Below are 17,562 nucleotides of genomic sequence, written 5' to 3'. Positions count from 1 at the left end.
ACAGAGGACGCAGTGTGGAGGAAATAGGGTCGCCATGTTTATTTAATAAGCTCTCTGTATATTTATGATGTTTTTGCCTCTTTTACCTCATACGCACTCTTTTACTTTCACTTTTGTTTATCCAGACTATTCATCTTTAATTGTTTTTAATGTATTTTCCATCTTTTTGTCACCATAGGCTATTAATTGCACTCTTAAAAATAAAAGTTCTTAATTGTTCCATGAAGAAACTTTAACATCAATTGAATCTTTCCATTGCACTGAAGGTCCTTTTATAGTGGAAAAAAGGTTCTTCAGATTTATTTAAACATTTCTCACACTTTTTTATTTTAATAATCCTCGCACACTTGTCATGCAGAGCACGTGATTTTTTTCCCATAAGCACAAGCATGCAGATGACACGAAAAAAGAAAACACAGAAAGTTTGTCCTGAGTAGAAATTTGATTTTTGTTTATTCTTTCAAAACATCACATTAGGATCAACACTGTTAGAGGAGGGACTTTAACAATTGTTTCGTGACTCGTTGAACTTTTTTTGACATCCTATTAGGAAACTGCCGCTTAACCCCTCCTCACACCCCTGCTCACTTTCCATTATGTAACTTACTAAGCATTTACTTCATTGCATATATCCGTGTGCCCCCTGAAATAACATTACAGCTACAAATAGACTTTTGAAGGGGCAAAACTTAAACAGTTTTTTCATACAGAATAGAAATAAATGGAATTCCTAATTTCAAGGCACTATTATTTTACAAAACATCTCAGAAGTCATAATATTGTGTAGTATTCCCAATAGCAGCACATATTTTCAGTAATTGTTTATTTGATGTTAAACAGCATGCAACATGTTTCCAGTAAAAAGTATTTTTATAAAAATATCTTGTTTTCAAAAATAAATACAAAACTATATGTGGTCAAGCAATAGTAGAATCTAACATAGTTTATCCAATACAGTATAAAGAGTCATCTTAATAATGTACTTCTACTGGCTTGTGAATCATTCACTTTTGTACTTGTATGGAAATCCCACTGTAGTGTAAGCACTGAAGTGTTCAGTGAAGTTCAAATATAATTTAACCAGTGTAACAGTAAACCGGTCATTGAAGTGTACGTTCTCAGTGTTGAGATGTGGTGTTGCAGACATTGTATGTAAAGAACCAGGTAGGCTGCATCCCTTCAGTTTCTTTCAAACTAGCTTATTCAGCACACACTGTTATTATAACATTATGTTTCTTAAAACCAAGGTTAAAAACATAAAATGACATGACAAAGAAATAGCATTACGCTGGCTGTGTAAATCCACAAACGTGCACAGCAAGACAGTAACCAATACAAATTCAGATCCATCAATTGAAACCAAAACATTTCTAAAATGAACATACTAATAAATAACTTATAATAGACACTCTTTAAAAATTGCTTTAAACATCCCTTCCTGAAAGGTATAATGGTTGTGCTCTCACCAACTCTAACTCTCACAGAAACTTGCTAGTAGGCCATATATTTAACTGCGACAGTACCGTCAATGATATACTAAATCTGTAAGTTAAAATAAATGAATATATCAATAATATTATCATTAATGCCACTACAGTCAAACGTTATGGGCTTTAATGTCAGTCAGTTTTCTTTTCAGTGTTATATATACAGTATGTGCTGTGATGATTTCAGTCTACTTCATATGAAAGATGCTTTTACCTCTCGTTTTGCACTACACATGCATAAAGGTGAAGTGTGTAATTTCTGCGCCACTATTTCTTTCACCAACTCAAATGGACCGTTCTCTGAAACAAATCACACTGTCTGTCATAGGTTGGACAAACAGATGCCCCTGGTTTAGCCAGTATTACTGATCAGCCAATGAATGGCATAGTTGTGTCTCCCTATTAAGCTGGGACAGGGGAAAGCGTTTCACCATTAAAAACTGTTACACACATCACCTTTAACTTGTGCTTCTGTATTCTTATGCATTTAAGTGACTTGATAATAGCCATTAATAAAGGTAAACAGAATACACAGGTAAAAGCATAACACATGCAGTACTTGCTTATGCTTGCGTGTAGTAGTAAGGACACTTTTGGAAGTCATGAACACGAGAACTCAAAGGGTGAGGATGGTTGGTGAGTTGAGAGAATGATCTGACTGATCCCCGCTGCTGCTGCTGCGGCGATGAGCGACACCACACGGCTGAGGGTTACGAGAATGCTGGCTGGTACCGTGTTGAGAGGGGGCGAGACTGAGGGATTGGGATGAAGTCGCTGAGCTGGTATCCATTGAAGGTGGGTAGCTGAAGACCAGGCTGGCAGAAAAGGGAGTCAGAGATGGAGTGGAGATGAGGACAGGAGTATGAAGAGACTCTGATTCTAGAAGTACGCTGGTAACAGTGGAGGCTGAAGCTGGAGGTGGGATGGTAATTTTGGGTTTGGGTTTGGGATTTTTAGACTTGGTGTAACTCTTTGATTCTCCAGAGGGTCCAGGAAGATCAGGGTCCGCAGGCTCAATCTTGATTCCACTCAGTGATGGGAGGTCATTGCTGGAGTCAGAGTCCGAGTCAGAGTCCTGGACTTTGCAGATGGGTTTATGGGCCTCGAAGACCAACTCAAGCTTTTCTTTTTGCTTCTGAAGCTCTGCAATCTCCTTCTGCAGACGTGATTTTTCATCCTCTAACTGGTCAGTTTGCTGTGAAAAGTTGAAATGTTCAGTGTTTGGGTCCAAGAAATACAAAGACATTTCAATTGAAAGGAGATGTCAAATGAAGCTAAATTAACTTACATTTTGCAGTGTGTCAGTCAGTTCGCGTCGACGATTCCTGCACTTAGCCGCAGCCATTTTGTTACGTTCCCTTCTAATTCTACGCCGCTCAAGTTCCTCAGTGGATAGCTGTAAAAAAATAATAATAATAATTAAAAACAAATTAAACATTATTATTAAAAATAATAATTGATAATAGTAATATATAAAATAAAAAAATATATACAAATCATAAAAAATAAATATAATTATAAAACTTTGTGTCTAATTGGAACCATGGTCAACTCAATTTTTATAGTTGTTAAACTTGTGGAAATACTGCCATCTAGGGGATGAGATTTTTAATTATATTTCAAAAATCATCAACTACCTTACATTCTGAGGCAATATGGCAATTTTCATCTCTGTAAATGCTCTATTATGAATCTATTTATATTCCTTTAATTCATTTCTCGCTGTCTTTCTTTTGTGAGCATCATTTGCAGTTTCCTGTCCTTGTATTGATGAATCACCTGCAAACACCCTAGTGACTCAGGAATGAGTCATATTCTTTTACTCCAGTGAATCACATGATATCCCATTTCCTGTCTCAATATTTCAGTCTCACGCTGCCATACTCAAGACTTGGAGTCAAGAAGGATTTCATGAGTTAATATTGATTAAGCATCTCTGCGATTCATCCTCGGTAGATGCTGTCTAGTATCTAGCATATTATAAAATCATAAGTATTTAAGAGTCTTATTCAAACAAACTTTTACAGCTCAATACATAGTTCACACTCTTCAATAAGCCCAAATGAGATTCACACCCTGTATGTATCAGCAAACACGTTCACAGATCACACATACACACTACAGACTCACAACAGGATATTACACAATTTGTGTCTTCCACGCTTTGATTTAGAATACACGCATGACTGGGTTTGGGTTTAGTTTTGGCCAAGACCACTGACAAAAATGGAGAGGATGACAGGTGAACATGGTGACAAACCATGCTGTCACCGTCTCCCGTCATGACTCATCACGTAGACAGACCGACAATTAAACTTACATGTTCATTATTTCTGCTTCTTGTTGAGCTGCCGACAGCTGTAGCTGCTCTAATAACACCTGGCCGGGACAGATGTGATAGAGTAAGTTGAGGATTCATAGATGGGATTCTTGGTGGCAGTGGGTAAGATGGTCGAAGTGCCCTGGATGGCCCCGGGGTGCCCAGAAGGGAGGGCTGGAGCATCCATTGAAGGTCCTGGTTTGAAGTTATAGCATTAAGACTGGGCACAAACTGACTGGATCCTGCCACAGAATACTTCTGCTTTAAAGTACAGGAGACACAGATAATATTTAATCAGTTACCAAGGCATTGGCATCAGAGATTTAAGGAGGAGACTTTATTATATCTCATTATGACGCAAAAACCCATTGTTGTTGTATTTGCAGAAACACCCAGATATGGCTTAAACACCATCCTGAATAGGCAATCACACTTATAAAGATAATAACATTTTTGATAATATCATTACTTCACTACTGTATGCTCTTATTTGGTCAATACAATTTAAACCAGGGGTTATAACTGTAACTTACTCCAGGAGGTCCACAAAGACATTTAAAACGTATGGAATTAAATTTTTCATGACAATTCAAACATGCCTGACTACTTCATGAATATGAATTACAACTAATTTCTAATTAAAATAAATAATATGTTAAGCATTTTAAGTATAATGATATGTTAGTTTTAAAATATCACTGAGGTAATATGTCTTTAATGAACAATGAAAATGGTACTGTAACTATCAATTATTATATATAAGTTACTTGGTTAAATATTAACTGAAACGGTTTTGAAATCTTAAATTCCTGAAAGAGTATAACATTATCTTGTTAGATATGATATAAAAGACGCTTACCTGCTGTTGTTGTTGCTGTTGTTGATGGTGGTGGTGGTGTTGAGTTGTGACAGTGGTTGTAACGTTAGTGAGAGATGCAGGGCTCGAGCCTGATCCAGAGCTGCTTTCTGGGAAGGTCCGGTCGATTCCTCTGCCCAAGTTTCCGTAGTTGTACATGTATGCCGTTTACTCTTTAGTAATCCAAGGAAAACTGTCGTCTAAGTCTGTGAAACTCTTGTGTTGCTGCTTTCTTTTCTGGGTCTGCTTCCCGAAAAGGTTCCTCCTACTTATATCACTGACAGTTCACGCGAAATTCAAAAGCAAGTTAAAAATCCACCTTATTGCGGGAAAGCGGTAGAATCCACCACGATACACCTGGGGGAGTCTAGAAGTTTCTGTCAACGTTCAAAATGTTCATATTGCATACAGCGACAGGATAAAATGTAAAAAATTAAAGTTTTAGTATATATATAATACAGTTCTGTTTTTCTGCCAGACTGGTGGTTCCAAGTGTTCACGAGAATAAATATGTGATCAAGAGCCGTACAGTTTTCGCCCCTCCCATCTTACGGGAAATGGTGCAGCCGGTATATTTGATATTTTTGAATGACGTATAGTCACATGGAAGATTACGTATATGACCATATTTGGATTTTTCCGGGAACTCCTTCTGCTTAAGCTAGTGATAGGCGCTCTCATCTCTAAACCGAAACTTGAGCTTTTTACAGCAACTTTAGTTTTTTATAATTTAGTTTTTAGTTTATACATCTATTCAGAATTTTTTTTTACTGGACTAGCATGCGGATTAATGTTAACACTTCTACATTTAATTGGTCACGCACAGCAGTTCACGTACTCTTCCGATGAGTAAATGTTAAGAGAGTGGTTGATCTTCCACAAGGGAAGTCGTGTGTGTACACTGAGGTTTCAGCACGTTCCTGTGGAGAGACCACTTTAAAGCACTATACACTAAATGAATGCTATGAATGAATGAAGGGTCATGAAACAATTTTCACTGCTTTTCACCATTTAGCTGAATCATCCCTACAGCAATGAAAGGGAAAATGATTCATCGTGTCAGGGAGTGAAATCTTGATTCATGACCTTTCCTTTTCTCTTTTGAAAACCACAAATGATTGGGCAGTTCACGGTAGACCTGCAATCTGGTTTATTTTGAGCGCAAACATTTTACAATCATAGAAGATACTTGAAGCAAGCCTGTGCTTTTTATGTAAGTTGCTCTCACTCAGTATAATTCCTGTTACTGTTCAACAGGTTCACTTCAGTGTCAGAAAAATATTTTGGCATCTTATGAGAGTACTTTTTTCCTCACCATATAAAAACACAGTACGTGACCCTTTGTTAAATGCTTCTGAGTCAATCATCTGAAATAATTCTAAATCCAAACAATTAAGACTAACATCACCAAGTATTAAAATTGTAAAAAATATTACAAGGGGCATTTTAATATCTGCTTGGGTAATTTTTATACATTTGGTGGCATTTTTGACCTAGTTAAGTTCTTATCCTGGTCCCTCTGACATCATTCGTACTTCCTGAATTTACAGTGCCAATTTCTACATACTGTAAATATGTTTTTCTTGTTTTTTTGTGAAAACACAAAAAATATATTTTTTTATTTTAAGTTTTATTTTTATTACCATTCAAATACAGTCATTGTTGTTTATGACCACTTTTCAAAGCATATGAGCATAATTTTCAGCATCATTATGACTCATTTTGGACTACAATTCACACTGATCTGATTGTGCCAAAGGAAATGTTTGTAAAAATGAAACCACAAGGCTGCTGGAGATATCTTATCTGCTTTCTCTGTGTTTGAGGAAAAATAGACTCCCCACCCCTATTTAAATGGTATTTTGATGTTTCAGATTGCTTCTGGCAAAATCTGGTTGTGACCAGATTTCTTCTGGCAAAATCTGGTTGTGACCAGAGTGTTAGTGCCTCATTAAGTGAATTATGACATAAGCAGAATGGAATGCTGTGATGACACACCCCTTTTGCAACTCTCTGCAACATGCCTTGACATGCAGGCAAGGTGCTTCTTGCCCAGTGAGATAGGATGTGCTATTTCCCAAGGCTTGGTACTGATGCAAGCTATTTACGTATGTTGAAGTTCTGGACACTAAGAAATTAAGGGCACTCCCCAATGCGCCAGTTATTACACGTATCCAACCAAATATGTTGCTATTCTTTCATTTATCACAAAAATATTACCAGTATTATACCAGATGATTTTACAGTTTACCAGATAAAAAATAATAATAATAAAATAAAAAAATATCTTATTATTTCTCACACACTTAGGTGTAATTATTGCATATTATGATGTATGAATGCTTTTATTTAAATGATTTCCATTCTCATAGTAATTGACTTTAAATGTGACATTAAAGACATGAATTTAATAAATTACGCATCATTTCAACAGGCCATAAAAGATTCTAAATTGTTCAATTGTTTGGCCTATTACAACAAATATATTGGGGTGTCTCAACTTCATGACTGCAAAAAACAGTGAAACATGAAAAAGGACAACTCTGTGGCAGTTATATCTTTAAGATAATCTCTCTCTTTATGTCCAAATCAGTTAAATATCTGTTCAATGTAGGCTATATTATTATCATGATACTCATGAGACTTATAAAGGAGTTTTTGCGGACCATTTTCCTGCATACAAGTTGAAGCTGTGTTTTTATGAAGTTGTAATTTGACACTTTTATGAGAATACTGACAATTAAATGTCACCAATTAAATTTTTTTAATCAATGTGGCTCTACAAATCAAATGACCTATGATTCTTTTTAAGCATCAGAAGCACATATTTGTTATGAGAACGTTTAGATATGTTTAATAAACTATTTTATACAGACCAACATTTGGTCCCAGTTTTCTAGCTAACCCCTACTGAGTGAGTTTAATTAGACCATTATTTTTTATATATATATTTAAATATTCATGGAGCCTTTTACACATTTAATTAAACGTATAAGAAAATGTAAGAAATAAAAAGGGATGAAGCTTAATATATGCAACTGATTTACTGTGTTAAAATCATAGACTGTAAAAAAAAAAGGGGGGGGGGGGGGTATTTTCCTTTCGGTTGCCTAGTACTACGCAGCGCTACTACCTTTTTGATTGCTTTGTTTGCAGCCAATCAAAATGCAAGAACTTCAGTCCACGCAACCGTCATTCTAACCAATGAAATTGTGATGTTTTTCATCTCTGCCACGCAGGCACATTTGTCATCAGCCAATGAGAAGCGAAGCGAGGAGGGTGTTAGGGTGAAGGCGTATCTGTGAGTATAAGCTAACATGAGAACTTATTTAAAAAACAATATTTCAAACTTATATTATACGTGACTACCAGTCGTTTGTATCCGCATGAAGATACATGTATTTGTAATCATTTTGGTATCACATTCAAGATTAATCGGACATGTTTTGTTAGTCATCTTTCAGATTAGCAACATAGCAAGCTAGTATATTATTACTAGTCTGATGCTGACATCAGATGCAACATTTTAGTGGGGAGACTTTAATCGCTTAGATTGCAGATTTTTTTCTGGTGAAGCTGATCAAATTATTTTTTTTGGAATTCAAAGCAGGAGAGAAGATGGATTTTCAACAGCATGGACACCGGGCAAGTACGTATGAAAGAACGTGGCAAAAGATTGTTGTTCTTTGACATACGTGGACAACTAACGTTACATACTGTACTTTAAAATCAGTCTGAAATGAATACATCACGTGCAGTTTGGCACCAAAGTACAATGCAGACTGTAGAGTAACTGATTAGTTATCTTAAACTAATTAGATCTCTTAGTTTGATGACGTGCTGGGTGAACTCTTTGCCACATCACATGTAATTAGCATGGACTGCTTTTATACCACAGGTCATAGTAAAAAAAAAATTAAATGGAAAGAAGGATCCTATTATTTAAGAAGCATAGCCATACATTTTATGTGAGAGTTCTGCAAAGGGGATGTTGCTTTATCCGTCATTTCTCATCGTACAAAAAAATAAATAAAAATAATTGTATATAATTTTTAATAATTTTTCTCCATGCAGCAAAACCCAGAGCCAGAGCATCTCCACCCAGTGGGGGTCCACTTCTTTTTGATGACACCAGTTCTGGGCCTCCTCCAATGAACAATCAGAACTACTACAGTTCAGGTTATAATATGGCTGAAGTGTCAGCGGGTGGTCAAGAGCCTGGAGTGGGCAACCTCTTTGCAGATCCGATGGCCAATGCTGCCATGATGTATGGCTCATCACTTGCCAATCAAGGCAAGGATATTGTGAACAAAGAGGTGAGATGCCATGTTTGACTTGGGAGGTGCACAGTGATATGTTATGATAATGTGTGAAAACAACTGATCTAACTATAGATATCAATCATGCATTGCATCTGGCTTCTGAAAAATGTTAATTAATTTGAATTGTGTAATTGATTTTTTTTTTTTTTGTCCACCCTGTAATCTCTTCTGCAGATTAACCGATTCATGCCAGTGAACAAGCTGAAGAATTTATTTGCAGTTGATACCAAATATGTCATGAAGAAACTGATGATTCTCATTTTCCCATACACACATCAGGTAAAATGTTAATTCCTAAATCAAATAGATAATTAATGCTTATTAACATTATTTTCTCATTTGAATCAGAATTACTACTTTGCTGGACAATTTTTTTGTCTCCAAATATTCTTAAAACTAAAAATGATTAAATGGAGCACAAAGTTTATTTAATCAGTTTTAATATGTTGTCCCTTTATCATAAATTAATTTCAAACTTGTCTTGCGTCACCCAAATTCATTCAGAAAATCTAATTTATTGCAAAATTATTTTAAAGGTTTGTCTTGCCTTTCTTTGAACAGGTTTAATATAATCTTTTGCTTTTTTTTTGTACGTTTACTCTGATATGATCAGGACTGGGAAGTACGTTACCACAGGGACACTCCTCTCACACCACGCCATGATGTCAATGCTCCAGATCTCTACATACCCAGTAATTGATGTTTATTATAAATTTTGAGCAACCTGAAAAATCATTGATCTATGCGTACAACATAAATTATTAAACATCTTGAAAATAATTTTAGAGTTTCTCTAAGGCCCAAAACAAACATTAAGCAAGTATTTGAATGCAAGCTCAAGCTTAATTTTGTGCATTACTGCACTCTAAAAATGTGTCAGAGCACAATTCATAGTATGCACTGCGTTCTCAGCATTACCACAAGTGCCGATGTGGTGGACATTTCCATAAACTGTCTCCTCCTACGGCTAGTATTCTCCCTCCAGTCAGCCAGGTCACTTTTTTCAGGTAATGGCAGAGCAGCAGTTGAAGAGAATCTTTGTGAGTAAGTTAGATTTTATAAACATGTTTATAACTGGCTAGCTACCCGAATAATTACACGTCCTGATGGCACAGACATTTGAAGGGAACTCTACTGCTCCCTTGGGTATTAGGCGAGTACTAGGCTTTGTTAAAGACGTATTCCCTGGTTTCACAGACAAGGCTTCAGCCTAGTCCCAGACTAAAATGCATGTTTGAGCTGTTTTAACTGAAAGCAACTTGCACTGATATATCTTTTTCAATATGTCAGTGCCATTGTTTTGTAGAAATGTTTTTTTAAACTTTTTTTGAGCTACATGAATGCCATAATTGAACTAAGGTGTAATCCTGGCTTAATCTAAGCCCTGTTTGTGAAACCGGGCCTAAGAGTGTGCAACAAAACTATGCTTACATTGCATTTGCATCTGTTGTCACATATTTGCATATAGTATGCATAATAGCAAGATCAGAAACAGTGTATTGGTGAATTTATAGATTTGTAGTGTTATTATTAGTTATTATATTACAATTATGTGCTCAGTGTAGATTTCCTCATCAAAATTTTTTTCATTTTCATTTAGCAATGGCTTTTATCACCTACATTTTGCTGGCAGGAATGGCTTTAGGAATCCAGAAACGGTGAGTAATGGTGATTATCATAGGAGAAGCACACTGATGTGTCATTTTATAGACATCCTGTTGGATTTGTATAACAATAATTAGTCAACTAGCCTATTACATTCAGTAACACTGATGTGACCCTATTAAATGGGATTCATAAATGTTTCATATGACATGAATTCATATGACATGAGTTTTCTCTACATGTTCAGGTTCAGTCCAGAGGTTCTGGGTTTGTGTGCAAGCACAGCTCTGGTGTGGATCATTATTGAAGTTCTAGTCATGTTGCTCAGTCTTTACTTACTCACCGTTCACACAGACCTCTCAACGTTTGACCTTGTTGCCTACAGTGGATACAAATATGTGGGGTATGTTTCTGTTGGATATTATATTGTATTAGAGCCTAGTTTGTAATTGGGTTATTTGTTTTTTATATAGAATTAAAAACTATTTTTGTCTTTGTCTTTCAGGATGATTTTAACAGTGTTGTGTGGACTGCTCTTTGGCAGTGATGGCTACTTTGTTGCTCTTGCTTGGTCTTCTTGTGCCCTCATGTTTTTTATTGTGAGTTTTGTTTAGGAATTTGTTTAAAAGTGATGCTTGCGCATTTAAGTTTTTCATTCTTTACATTTTTTTTCCAGGTTCGTTCTCTAAAAATGAAGATCCTTTCTTCAATCTCAGCAGACTCCATAGGTGCAGGAGGGAGTATCAAGCCCCGCTTTCGCTTGTACATAACTGTGGCATCTGCTGCCTTTCAGCCAATCATCATTTACTGGCTCACCGCTCATTTGGTCAGATGACCTACAGTATTTATACTTTGAAGGAACTTATAAAATGACAATGCTGGACTGGGATGGCTTCAAACTTTGGCATTGTTAAAAAAAAAAAAAAGTGACTTACCATGATTGTGTTTTTTCACAGAGGATTTATGTGGACTGATCTTCAATATTGGCTTCATCTGCAGATCAGTTGTTGAAAATATAATCTAAAAGTTTTACGGGATTGTGTTTTTCTGCCATTTTCACATGGAGAAAATGGGAAAATGACCATTCGACTGCTCTTGTGACTTTGCCATGCTGCTTTAGTGTCACAAAATCCAGACTTCTTTTTAAAGGGATAGTTCGCCAAAAATTAAAGGGATAGTTCACCCAAAAATGAAAATGCTGTCATCATTTACTCTTCCTCAAGTTGTTCCAAACCTGTATGACTTTCTTTCTTCTGCTGAACACAAAAGAAGATATTTTGAAGAAAGTCGGTAACCAAACGACTGATGGACCCCATTGACTTCCATAGTAGGAAAAAAAAAAATACTATGGAAGTCAATGGGGACCAGCAACTGTTTAATTACCAACCTTCTTTAAAATATCTTCTTTTGTGTTCAGCAGAAGAAAAGAAATCATACCGGTTTGGAACAACTTGAAGGTGAGAAAATGATGACAGAATTTTAATTTTTGGGTAAACTATCCCTTTAAGATTTTGTCACCCTCACCCTCATGTTTTTCCAAGAAAAGAAATACTATGGAAGTCAATGGGAGCCGTCAACTGTCTGGTTGCAAACATTCTTTAGATCATCTTTTGTGTTCAACAGAAGAGAGAAACTCATACAGGGTTGGAAAAACATTAGGGTGATTAAATGAAAAAAAATTTGGGTGAACTATCCCTTTAAGAAGCATGCTAATCTATCTGCCCAGTGCTGTGATTCTTGTGTGATGTGTAATTGGTGAACACATGGTCAACTCAAGTGCCCTTTTCTGGTTATCTGTGCATGAATAGCAGTGTTTTCCTCTTTATAGCAAAATAAAGTCCATAATTTAGGCCTTTGAGGTGTGTAGAACTGTTTTCATCTTGGAAAATTAAAATACTTGACTTTTGTTGTGACAGATCATGCGCTGTACACTCTGGGGCAAAATCCTGCAACCATGTTAGAATTACAAACGATGTTTTTCTATCGCATAGATGAGTACCAACGGCAAACATCAAACCAAACGCGTTTTATTTCATCCAGCTGATTGTCTCTTTAAGGAGGGGTCGCGCAGGAGGCGCGCCGGCTGCAAAGCGTCCTTCTGGTTTCCAAGGCAACGTGGGAAAGGACAGCGCAGACAGGACGGGATAGTGCGAGGCATAACAGCTTCTTTTGCAGATATTAAAACACTTTGACAGAAACTTTAAACTTATAAGAGAAAATAATAGGAGATTGAATGCTATAAATTCAGACCCAGTTGTTTAGGTAAGTTTTCGCTCTTCTTTCGCTCTTTTGTCTTGACATAAAGGGCTCACGCGAGCATGAATGCTTGGGTAATTATTCTAAATGTAACTTAATATTCTTGCGCCATTTTCTCAGGTGTATAGACCATGTGGCTTTGCTCTCTGTGGTAGAATAGTCGGAACTATTTTTATTTCTGTTTCATAAAGCCTGTTCATATTTCGCATTAATTAGGCTGTGTTTGTTTAGCACCAGTTGAATAATATGTCATTTCTCGCTTGACTACCTTGCTCAATGATTTACTCGCTTGTGTACTCAGTACTGTAAAAGAAATGATACTTCTGTGGAAGGGCAATGACTTTTACAGTGTCCTTCCTGAGTTTAATACCTTCAAGTTTGTTTATTTATTTAACAATTTCTAAATCGGTGTGCTTGTTTTGAGAAAGAAAAAATGTTAAAGGACGTGTTTGCACGTGTGTACATAATATGTACAGTGCATTAATATTAAGATGTTTGTGTGTTTCTACAGTTCAACAGGTTAATGTGTGGACCTGTATCTTGCTGCTGGGAAACAGATGGAGAAAGACACACAAGCACTGCCACCCCATTCTCCTCTACATTCCCCCCAAAATCATTCAGAAGCTCTTTCTCTATCCCCCTCTCTTCCACAGCCTGCCGCTGTTCTGCCTACGTCCCTCCCTTCCTCCCCAACCACCCCAGCCTCCTATCTTCACTTTTCATCAACCCCTCAGGTATATGGAGGATCACACTGCCCCAGTCCCTCCACAGTATCTGACCAGGATGACCTGACCTGCCTCAGCTGGTTGCATCAAAGAGGGAACCTGTTGCCCTTGCAGCCCCTGCCCAGAATCACGACACTGCCTCAGACTTTCGAGCCCATTCCTGCCCAACAGCTGCCTCCCTCCCCTGCCAAACCCCCGTACTCTTTTAGCAGTCTCATCTTCATGGCAATAGAAGACTCGCCTGAGAAGAGACTCCCTGTGAAATGTATTTATGAGTGGATTGTCGACAACTTTCCCTACTATAGAGAGGCTCCGGGTGGATGGAGGAACTCTGTCCGACACAACCTGTCCTTGAGCAAGAGCTTCCAACGAATACATCGAGACAAGAGTCAGGTGCGTCAGACCCCTTTACTTCCAAAACACATTAATCAGAATGTTCTGATCTCTTCTCATATAGATGGCTTAATTTGTTTAATCAAATATTCCTGTATTGTTTTACAGTCTGTTGGAAAGGGCTCATTGTGGCGTGTTTGTCCAGAATATCGGCCAGCTCTTCTGGAAGTTCTTAAGAAAACACATTATTGCCATCGTACCAACAGCAACTTGTTGAACAAGCCTGTTTTGTGAGTTTGATTCGCTTTCTTTTAATACACCACCTGTATGATGCATAATATTGAATTATCTGATTTAATATGCGTGATGTCAGATGAACAAATGACTCTTTCATTTTTGATATATGATACTGATACAAGCATATTTGACCTCCATTTTGAACAGGTTGGAGGCGACTGATAATGGGCAGAACATTTTGAGTGAGACCATGGAACTTTCAGGTCAGTCACAAGTTCACAACACAACTTTTGAACTTAACTCTAATGAAAATCTACTAACCACTTATTCTTTTAATCACAATTATTATAGTTTAGTTTAGTGTCCAGCCATGGCTAAAAATTGGTCTTTGCTTAGCTTGTCATACTAACAAACAATCAATTACAGCACAACAGACCAAAACACCTAGAATATCATTCATAGAGGTTAATAATAAAAATATATTAAATCTAGCGGCATAAAACAGACATGTAAAATAAATGCTCTAAAAAAACGTTTACAAGTATATACACTACTGTTCAAAAGCTGTATAAATGTTATAAAAAAGAATAAAGTAAAAACAGTTGTATTGTGAAATATAATTACAATTTAAAATAACTGTTTTCTATTTGAATATATTTTAATGTAGTTTATTCCTGTGAGCATCATTACTCCAGTCTTCAGTGTCACATGATCCTTCAGAAATCATTGTAATATGCTGATTTGCTGCTCAAGAAACATGGCTTATTATCAATGTTGAAACCAGTTGTGCTGGCAATATACCCTTTTTTCAGGATTCTTTGATGAATAGAAAGGTCAACAACAGCATTTATTTGAAATAGAAATCTTTTGTAACAATATAAATGCCTTTACTGTCCCTTTTGATCAATTTAAATGGTAGTGTATGATATTGTGCTAGCTTCTCTCGCATGCACTTTTTTTGTTTGCTAGCCTTTATCCACTTTTCCCAGACACGGTATGTTTGTGAGCTGTTGCCTTGGTAACAGCCAGACATTACCCTAGCAACTTATAGCCACTGACATAATGGCCGTCCTCTCTGTGTCAGGCTGTTTTACTACAGGGCCATTTAAGTAAAGATGTCTCGCATAATGGACAGTTTACTCTTCATTTGCACACATCTTTTACCATATACTACTAATTAAACAACAATGCAACAGTACAGTAATTGGTATTTGTTAGTGTGTGTTTTTTTTGTGTGTGAATGAAAGACATTTATTTAAAGGGATAGTTTACCCAAAAATGAAAATGTTGTCATCATTTACTCACCCTCAAGTTGTTCCAAGCCTGTATGAGTTTCTTTCTTCTGTTGAACTCAAAAGAAGATATTTTGAAGAATGTTTTGTAACCCCATTGACTTCCATAGTATTTTTTTTTTCTACTATAACAGTCAATGGCTACCGTCAACTGTCTGGTTGCAAACATTCTTCTTTTGAGTTCAACAGAAGAAAGAAACTAATACAGATTTGGAACAACTCGAGGGTGAGTAAGTAACGACAACATTTTCATTTTTGGGTGATCTTTCCTTTTAAAAAAATGATGCAACTGTGAGTCTCATATAGAAGAGTCACATAGAGTGACTGTCACACAAAATTCAGTCCTGTTCTGTATGGTACAATTATCTTAATTCCATCACTTTCGCACTGTTTCTCAGATCTAGATTCTCTGTCTTCAAACCCGCCGTGCTCTTTGATACCAGATCATGAGGAGCTGATCCCCATGGAGTCTGTGGAGCTTACAGAGGTTGCTGGCGAGGATTCGGAGAAAGATCCGTTGGCAGACAGCGGTTACATTGAGTTACACTATTATCAGTATCAGCAATATCAGTACCTGGTTCTTCCAGGAGACGCAGAGCTGGACCTGGAGACGGTTGAGATACTGCAGCTTGACGCAGAGGCTCAGGAGGCTGCAGGGTCACTGCTTGATCTCGCGGGAGGAAACCACTGAGAGGTTGCCTGTGTGCTATGTACAAGCATGGAGGGTTAATGGGGAGATGGGCCACTGTGAAAACTCTAGGCTTGATGTATTATTGGCACTTTATAACTGCCTGAACTTTTACTTACTGTCATAAAAGGTGCAACATAAGCAATCCCAAATAATGTAGTGATTTGAAAAGTCATTTGTAGCGACTGACAACAGCACTGTGAGAGTATCCTTGATATTAGTATATTGCAGGTAACTTTGGTTGAAAAAAGCATCTGGAAAATGATGAACGGTCATTAAGAACAAAATATTTATTGTTTATTGTCATGGTTGACAAGTTATATGTAATGCACTTCCATGCCATTGTTCATTAAGTCCCTCCTATTAAAATTCATCTAAAGATTTGTTGTATTCTAGGTTCAAATAAGAGGGATAAAGTTCTGATGTACTTTTTTTTGTAAAGAAAATTAGGTTTTTACTGTATGAAATTGTTCAAAATTATGAACGTATTCAAGTATTATTGAGACAAACTGCCAGCTGTTAGTTTGGGTAGATGGAAAGATTAATATCTAACCCTTATTTCTATTGTCTATTCTTATTGTTATGCTACAGCATTCTGTAGTGATTAGTTTTCTGTGTAGTATGATGCATGTCACATTTTTCTTTATTCATGGGTTTATTTTTTTGTTTTTGTTTAGTATGTTAAACAGGTTGACACTAAATTACACTCTGAACCCATTCTCTTCATGTGCAACTCATTTAGCAATAAAGTACTGAAATAATATGATGAAATCTTTGCCTGATTTAACCCATGAAATTATGTTTACCGTAGTTTCAATTAGCAAACTCTTAGTATATTACAGATATAACAAGAATACTTTGGGGAGTGAAACACTGAAGTTAACAATTTCTCGCATGGCTTAATTTATGAAAATTACACATCTTAACCTTTAGATAATGGTTGGTCTGCAGTGGTCTCATCTGTTAATGTGGGTAATTGAGAGAAAAAGACAGTGTTCTGAAAGTCGTCCTACTTAAGATGACCTACCGGTTTAAATGCATAATTTAAGATACACCTTAAACAGCGTGAGACAGTAAAAACTGTCCAGATGTGCTTCTGAAAGTGCTGCAAAAGTGGGTAGCATGTATGCAGTCTGGGAAATCATCCTGAGAGGGTGGCTTGGATTTTCAATACACCTTGTATGTGTTCCTTTTAAATGTAATAGTTATATAATACTAATGGATTGATGTACTGCCAAATGTACACATGAAAAGCAGCAAAGTAATTAAATATAAATGTATAAAAAAAAAATTGTTATAGTTTTTCAATATAGAATCAGTTTGAAAGTGCAGGTAAAAATGTCCCTTTAGAAATGTTTAATCATGAACGTGCTATACAGATTTAGGTTAAGCTCTGCATACCAGCTGTTGTGTAATGTAGTGAATAAGATCATGTTCATGG

The 17,562-nt window shown here is 36.6% G+C and overlaps 3 protein-coding genes across 5 annotated transcripts; 2 read left to right on the top strand and 1 right to left on the bottom strand.

The window, feature by feature from the left end:
• Positions 1 to 427: 427 nt before the first annotated feature.
• Positions 428 to 5,231, bottom strand: fosl1a (FOS like 1, AP-1 transcription factor subunit a). Of its 2 annotated transcripts, none has more exons than XM_084132933.1 (4): positions 4,667 to 5,231; positions 3,808 to 4,068; positions 2,776 to 2,883; positions 428 to 2,682 (listed from the first exon to the last, which is right to left on the bottom strand). In XM_084132933.1, the coding sequence occupies exons 1-4, from the start codon at positions 4,820 to 4,822 to the stop codon at positions 2,104 to 2,106; spliced, it is 1,104 nt and encodes a 367-aa protein (XP_083989059.1). In that variant the 5' UTR covers positions 4,823 to 5,231; the 3' UTR covers positions 428 to 2,103. The 2 variants fall into 2 exon arrangements, with proteins under 2 accessions (XP_083989059.1, XP_083989060.1); XM_084132934.1 differs by having other exon boundaries at positions 3,808 to 4,065; positions 4,667 to 4,964.
• A 2,669-nt stretch (positions 5,232 to 7,900) lies between these two features.
• On the top strand, positions 7,901 to 12,446 carry yif1a (Yip1 interacting factor homolog A). Of its 2 annotated transcripts, none has more exons than XM_084132938.1 (9): positions 7,901 to 7,964; positions 8,271 to 8,312; positions 8,738 to 8,979; positions 9,160 to 9,264; positions 9,599 to 9,677; positions 10,586 to 10,643; positions 10,838 to 10,993; positions 11,096 to 11,189; positions 11,267 to 12,446. In XM_084132938.1, the coding sequence occupies exons 2-9, from the start codon at positions 8,282 to 8,284 to the stop codon at positions 11,423 to 11,425; spliced, it is 924 nt and encodes a 307-aa protein (XP_083989064.1). In that variant the 5' UTR covers positions 7,901 to 7,964; positions 8,271 to 8,281; the 3' UTR covers positions 11,426 to 12,446. The 2 variants fall into 2 exon arrangements, with proteins under 2 accessions (XP_083989064.1, XP_083989065.1); XM_084132939.1 differs by having other exon boundaries at positions 7,903 to 7,964; positions 8,274 to 8,312.
• A 49-nt stretch (positions 12,447 to 12,495) lies between these two features.
• On the top strand, positions 12,496 to 16,892 carry LOC311094762 (uncharacterized protein). Its single transcript, XM_084132935.1, has 4 exons — positions 12,496 to 13,964; positions 14,073 to 14,194; positions 14,349 to 14,404; positions 15,832 to 16,892. Exons 1-4 carry the CDS (start codon positions 13,404 to 13,406, stop codon positions 16,122 to 16,124), a joined length of 1,032 nt encoding a protein of 343 aa, XP_083989061.1. The 5' UTR covers positions 12,496 to 13,403; the 3' UTR covers positions 16,125 to 16,892.
• The last annotated feature ends 670 nt before the right edge of the window (positions 16,893 to 17,562 follow it).

Source organism: Abramis brama (assembly GCF_963993115.1).
Source record: "Abramis brama genome assembly, chromosome: 13".
NCBI classification, from domain to species: Eukaryota; Metazoa; Chordata; class Actinopteri; order Cypriniformes; family Leuciscidae; genus Abramis; species Abramis brama.
Note: the sequence above shows the minus strand (reverse complement) of the source record. Positions and strands in the feature narration are given on the sequence as shown.

Bases quoted from the DNA above. Each gene is read 5' to 3' on its own strand.
- LOC311094762 (XM_084132935.1), top strand. From the start codon at position 13,404: ATGGAGAAAGACACACAAGCACTGCCACCCCATTCTCCTCTACATTCC. The intron at 14,195-14,348 runs GTGAGTTTGATT...CATTTTGAACAG, and splicing joins TTGTTGAACAAGCCTGTTTT to GTTGGAGGCGACTGATAATG. The intron at 14,405-15,831 runs GTCAGTCACAAG...ACTGTTTCTCAG, and splicing joins TGAGACCATGGAACTTTCAG to ATCTAGATTCTCTGTCTTCA.
- fosl1a (XM_084132933.1), bottom strand. From the start codon at position 4,822: ATGTACAACTACGGAAACTTGGGCAGAGGAATCGACCGGACCTTCCCA. The intron at 4,069-4,666 runs GTAAGCGTCTTT...TGTACTTTAAAG, and splicing joins AACAGCAACAACAACAGCAG to CAGAAGTATTCTGTGGCAGG. The intron at 2,884-3,807 runs GTAAGTTTAATT...ATTTTTTTACAG, and splicing joins GAAGCAGAAATAATGAACAT to CTATCCACTGAGGAACTTGA.
- yif1a (XM_084132938.1), top strand. From the start codon at position 8,282: ATGGATTTTCAACAGCATGGACACCGGGCAA. The intron at 10,644-10,837 runs GTGAGTAATGGT...CTACATGTTCAG, and splicing joins GCTTTAGGAATCCAGAAACG to GTTCAGTCCAGAGGTTCTGG. The intron at 11,190-11,266 runs GTGAGTTTTGTT...TTTTTTTTCCAG, and splicing joins GTGCCCTCATGTTTTTTATT to GTTCGTTCTCTAAAAATGAA.